Source organism: Terrapene carolina, unplaced genomic scaffold (genome assembly GCF_002925995.2).
Source record: "Terrapene carolina triunguis isolate 2854851 unplaced genomic scaffold, T_m_triunguis-2.0 Scaffold49, whole genome shotgun sequence".
Lineage (NCBI taxonomy): Eukaryota > Metazoa > Chordata > Testudines > Emydidae > Terrapene > Terrapene triunguis.
The window spans coordinates 3528339-3533760 of NW_020664400.1; the positions used below are offsets into that span (position 1 = coordinate 3528339).

The following is a 5422-nucleotide window of genomic DNA, read 5'->3' on the forward strand; positions in this document are numbered from 1 at the left end:
GCATGCAGCACCTGGGCGGTGAAGTTCCCCGCCCTTCCCTGGCACCGGGCACCGTGGGAAGGGCCTGGCAGGCTCCAGCAGGGGCGACAAGCAGGTTCCTATAACGCCACTGATTGGAGAAGGGCCCAGCCCAGTTCCAGAGCCTGCACCTCCCCCGCTGTTCCCCTTGGCACCCCCGCCACGGCCATCAGCCAGGACCCATTGCAATCCAGCCTGCATCCTGGGACACAGCCAAGGCTGGCCTTCCACCCTCTCCCAGAGTTGCATTAGCCCAAACCCAAGATGAATTGCCCTGTATTAGAGCTGCACCTAGCGGTCCCAGGGGAGATCAGGGGCCTGTTGAGCCAGGCCCTGCACAAAAAGAGTGAGAGACAGAGCCTGCCCAAAGCCATGTAAACCAGAGAGATGAGGAAGGTTCATTAGCCCCATTCTAGAGGGGGAAACTGAGGCAGAGAGGGGCACTGACTGGCCCAGGGTCACCCAGCAAGTCCACAGAAGAGCTGAGAATTGCAACCGTAACACCTCCCCCCGGGCCTCCATGTCAGGGGACGCGCTTCAAGCTCCAGCCACAACAGTGCCAGTGGCTGCCTGGCCTCCTGCTCACCCCGGGCTGCAATCTGAGGGCCTGGCTGGGCCACGCCAGCGCCGAGGAGGGAGCCAGTGCCGGATGTGAGCAGCAGCCCACGGCTCTGAACAGAGGCTGTAATTAAGCCAGGGAGCTCCAAAATGACAGACACCCGGGCTGCATCTGGCCAGGGCTGCCTGTCATTTGGGGTCAGGGCTCTCCCCTAATGGGAAGGCTAGTGGGTTAATTTCAGGGTGCACTTGGGCAGTGTGCGGGGAGCACAGGGCGACAGCTGCAGAGGGGGCCAGCCAAGATGCTGGGAGGGGAGCCCCACCTCACATGAGGTTACCAAACCACGCCAATCGCTGCTGACCCTGCATAGGACAAGTCACTCCCTGTGTGCCCAAGGGGTCACCGGCAGATGGGATAAGGCCCATGCTACAAGAACCATGGGGCAGGGGCCTTGCCTGCCTGGGGGCGATCTGAGCCGCCCCACCGTGTTTGGCTCAGGCCCATCTGGTGGAGGCATGCGTTCGGTGAGTTGGGGAAGGCTTGGCCCAGCTCCCAGGTGCGCCATCCCAACCCTCCCCCTGGTAATTTACACTGATGGGCAGGGCTGCGGGGCTGGAGCTGGAGCTGGCTGGTGGGGAGTTGGCATGGCTCTCTAGCACATCTGTGCCCAAGCTGGGAGCGCTGCTGGCAGGACGGCTGGAAGCTGTGGGCAGCAGGCAGGGCTGGGATCCTGCTCTGGAGCGAGGCCAAGGACAGGCTGTAATGCAGCCACCTGGACGGATCAGGTGTATGGGCATGGCATGTTCCGGGGGGGGGGCTGGGAACTGCAGAGCGAGCTCTCAAAGGAAAGAGCTGGGTGTGGGGCTTGTGCCATGGGTCTGCAGGGCAGGGGAGCAGAGGGAGGGGGGGCCTGTAAATTAGAGGGGCCTCCCCTGCTCCCCCTGGAGCTTTGGGGCCTGTGAAGTTTTTCCCCTGCTTGTCCCCAGGCCCCGAGGCTCGCTTTGCCACAAGCAGTGTGGACGCTTGGTGCTTTGGGGTGGGGGGCTAGCGAGAGGGGCTCCTAGCACTCCTAGTGGTATGGGGGGGGGCTCTCCTCCGTCCCCATCAAGACCTGCTGGGACCTGAGTGTCTGGAGTGAAGGTGGGGGTGGAAGGTTCCAGCCTGATCAAAGCCCCTGCCTGGGTTACCGGGTTACCGGGTTACCGTGTTTCCTGGGTGCCCCTCACAGCCAGTGGGGAGATCGGCTGCCACCTGCCAGGCTCTCCCAGCACCGGCTCCTTTCGGAGGTCGCTGACCCGGAAAGCTGCCAGGTGCTCAGTGCCCACGGCAACGGGCTCGGGATTGTCCCACATGTCCCCGTGGCCGCTCTACTGGGAGAGTGGCCGTGGAGACAGGATGTGCGGGGCACGACCCCCCTGTCCCAGCAGGAACCCTGGGGCCGGTAGCCGCGGCAGAGCTGGAGCCTAGGTCTCAGACTCCCAGCCTGGCACCAGGATGGCTCTTTGCACCCTGGGACATGTCTCTGGACGTCACCCTTCCCTGCGCTGCCCCGTGCCAGCATCCTGCGGGCGCTGCCCTGCCCAGATCATGCCCCTGTGCCCGGCGCGGAGCTGCCCAGCCGCAGGCGAGGCCTGAACGCCACCTCGGTGCAGCGCGTCCGGCCGGGCTCAGCCTGGGCGAAGGCGCCCAGGGCCTGGCACCGCTGGCTGGCACCGCTGGCTGGCACCCAGGCACAGAGACCAGGACACCCAGGCACGGCCGAGGGGGAGCCGGTCCCCCGCCCCCCGGGGCGCACGTGGGAGGAGCCCGGCCTGGCTGCGCCCCCCGCACCCTGCGCTTCGGGCGCCCCCTGGCGGCTCCGCGCTGCCAGCGCGCCCGGGGAACCGGCCGGGGGGCGGGATCTCGGCGCCCAGCGGGAGCCCGGGGCCGGTCAAACGCGGGTCGGTCCGCGCCAGCCGGAACCGGAACCGGGGGACTGAAAACGGGTTGCGCCAAGCCCAGGGCGCCGTTGGCCGGCGTGGGGCTGAGACTGGGGCCCCCCCGGGGATCGGGCCCGCATGGCCTCCTCGGGCCCCCCCGGCTCCTGCTGCTCCCACGGGCCGGCCGTGCCCGGCGTGCACCAGACCGCGGCGGAGATGGGCTTCGGGGGGGGTACCGGGGGGGGGGGGAGCAGGGGCCGGGCCCCCCCCCCCCCGCCCCTGGCAGCGGGGCTGTTCCGCCCCCGGGCGCTTGTCCCAGGGGGCCCTGGAGCGAGCAGCGGGAGATCGCCCCGGGGTGGAGCCCGGCTGGGGAGCCATGGGGGGGGGGGGGGCGGCCCGGGGGGGGGGGGGGGGGGGGGGGGTGGAGCCCGGCTGGGGGACCCTGGGGGGCCCCGTAGCGGCTCCAAGCGGCTGGCGGGGGCTGGGGGAAGCTGCCCGCCTCCCCCACGCCGGGCCCCAGCTCTCGTCTCTCTCTAGGGGTCTGGTCGGCTGCCCTGGACGGGGACCTGGGGCGGGTCCGGAAGCTGCTGGTGGAGAAGCGGGTGGATCCCAGCGAGCCCGACCTGGCTGGCTACACCGCCCTGGTGAGTGCCCGGGCCCGGGGACGGGTCGTGCCTCGGCCGGCCTCCAGGGGGCGCAGCTGAGTGGCCCCCCCGGAGGGCTGTGCCCTGGGGCTGGGGACTCCCTGGGGCACCTGCTACAGGGTGACAGTGACCCGAGTGTGCTGGGTCTCAGTTCCCTGTGGGCAGATGCCTCCATGGTAGGAGCTGCTCTCCGGAGGGTCCTGACCAGCCCTGAGCCCACAGCCTCAGCGGAGCGGCCCCAGGGTCAATGTGTCGGCCTGGGGCAGGGTGAGACCATGGTGGGAGGGGGTATGGGGTGAGCACCAGTGGGGCCGGGGCTGGACTCGCGTAGAAAGCTGCGGCCCCATAACCGCCCTGTCACTCAGACTCACCCAGGTGCAAGGGAAGGGGCATGAGGGCACCGGGCATTTAGGGGAGGAGGGTTCTCAGCAGCAGGTGCCCCTGGTGCCAGCTGGCTGGGTTCAAAGGGGAGAGTGGGATGGGATCCAGCCTTGTGATCTCGTTGCCTGGCCCCCACCCACCTATGCCAGCTCAGCTAGAGAGAGGATTGACTCCAGGCAGCTGACCTGGCACGTGTCTGTGTGCGGATGCTCTTAAATCCGTGTCCATCTGCCTGAGCCCACGCAGGCCATGGCTCGCACCCATTGAGCTAAATCTGCTCTCCCCGGTGTGACGTCTGCGTGTAGACAAGGCCTGGGATTTAATGAACTGGCTGAGGGCTTGGCTGGGAGATCTCGTGGTGGAGGACTGGTTGGATTCCCTAGGGGATGCTGTTCCCCTGGGGGAGAGCGGGCGAGCGTTACCTACCCAAGGCCGCAGTGCTGTGTGCCAGTTCCCTGCATGGTGCTAAAATGCCATGAGTTGGATGGGGTATTAAATGGAGGTTCTTAAACAGCTAGATCCCCTGAAAACTTGTTTTGTGAGCTGGGCTGTGTCCCTCCCCAGAGCCAGCTGCACTTCAGCGTCCTTGGGCCGGGTGTGCAGTGGGCTTTGAGGCATGGGGTGCAGAAGGACCTGTGCGCGGAGGCGGCTCCTGAGGCACCCTCTTCCCTGTGTTTCAAAGCACTATGCCAGCCGCAATGGGCACGGCGCCGTCTGCCAGTTCCTGCTGCAGAGTGGGGCCCGGTGCAACGCCCAGACCCACGGCGGGGCCACTGCCCTGCACCGAGCCAGCTACTGTGGCCACGTGGACGTGGCCAGGCTGCTGCTGGCCCACGGAGCCGACCCCGGCATCGCGGATGACGATGGCATGACAAGTTTGCATAAGGTGTGGGACTGGGGCCCCTCCCTCCACTGTCCCCGTGTCCTTCCCTGTGGCTGGCGGGGGGTCTCAGTGCACACCGCTGCCCCCTGCAGGCAGACCTGCCCCAGCAGGGGTCGCTCGCCCTCTGCTGGCTGGAGCAGACAATGCCACCCCGTTCCTGCAGCCGGGAAAGTTCTGCTCTAGCTCCTGTTCGCGGAGCAGCGGGCTGCAGTTCTGTTCCCCGGGCCCCAGGGCCGAGGTGGTTTGATTGTAGGCTGTGGGCGAGGGGGCTGCAGAGTCAGTGCCCTGTCCTGCACCCCAGCTGGGCCCTGGTTCTCTCCCCTTTGCTGACAGGAGACGTCTCCTTCCTCCCTGGGCATCCTGGTCTAGCGAATACTCCCCTAGGGTCTTTGCCGTACCCTGCCACCCGCCCCCCGGGAGCGTGCCACCCATCCCCCCACCCCACGGGAGCATGCCCCCCACCCTCACTCCTGCTCTCCTTTCGCAGGCCGCCGAGGGAGGCCACCGTGAGCTCTGTGAGCTCTTGCTGCAGCACAGCCCGGGACTGAAGGGCATCCAGGACAGGAGGGCCAGGAGAGCATGTGACCTGGTCCCCAGCAGCGGCGCCTTGCGGGACCTCCTGGAGACCTGAGAGCAGCACGCGGGGAGGGGGGTGGCCCTGTGCCAGGGTGCGCTGGGCTTTGTCTCCCCCTCTTGGCCTGCGGCGGGATTGCAGCACCCTGGGCTCTGAGCGTGCAGCCATGGGGTAATCTGGGCACGCGCCCCACTGGGTGGCTGCTCTGGGGAGCCCGCTGCAGCGGCGGGAGAGGGAAACCGGCAGAGTTGGACAGGGAAAAGGAAGGAGCCGCTATAAACCCTGTTCCGGTGTCACTGACTGGGGGGAGCCCGCCCAGGGGCTGAGATCAAGGGGACTCCAGCGACACTGCAGGACACCGGGGTTCCTGGGCTCCCAGCCTGCACTGCTGGGGTCCCCACTCGGGGGCTCCCGACGTGCTGACCTGGCCTCCACAGGCAGGGA

At 67.6% G+C, this 5422-nt stretch overlaps 1 protein-coding gene across 1 annotated transcript; it reads left to right on the forward strand.

Annotated features, from left to right (window-relative positions):
- The first annotated feature begins 2538 nt into the window (after positions 1–2538).
- Positions 2539–5128, forward strand: ANKRD39 (ankyrin repeat domain 39). The gene is made up of 4 exons (XM_024215759.3): positions 2539–2728; positions 3034–3140; positions 4204–4407; positions 4892–5128. Exons 1-4 carry the CDS (start codon positions 2635–2637, stop codon positions 5033–5035), a joined length of 549 nt encoding a protein of 182 aa, XP_024071527.1. The 5' UTR covers positions 2539–2634; the 3' UTR covers positions 5036–5128.
- Positions 5129–5422: the final 294 nt, after the last annotated feature.

Bases quoted from the DNA above. Each gene is read 5' to 3' on its own strand.
- ANKRD39 (XM_024215759.3), top strand. From the start codon at position 2,635: ATGGCCTCCTCGGGCCCCCCCGGCTCCTGCTGCTCCCACGGGCCGGCC. The intron at 2,729-3,033 runs GTACCGGGGGGG...GTCTCTCTCTAG, and splicing joins GGAGATGGGCTTCGGGGGGG to GGGTCTGGTCGGCTGCCCTG. The intron at 4,408-4,891 runs GTGTGGGACTGG...CTCCTTTCGCAG, and splicing joins GCATGACAAGTTTGCATAAG to GCCGCCGAGGGAGGCCACCG.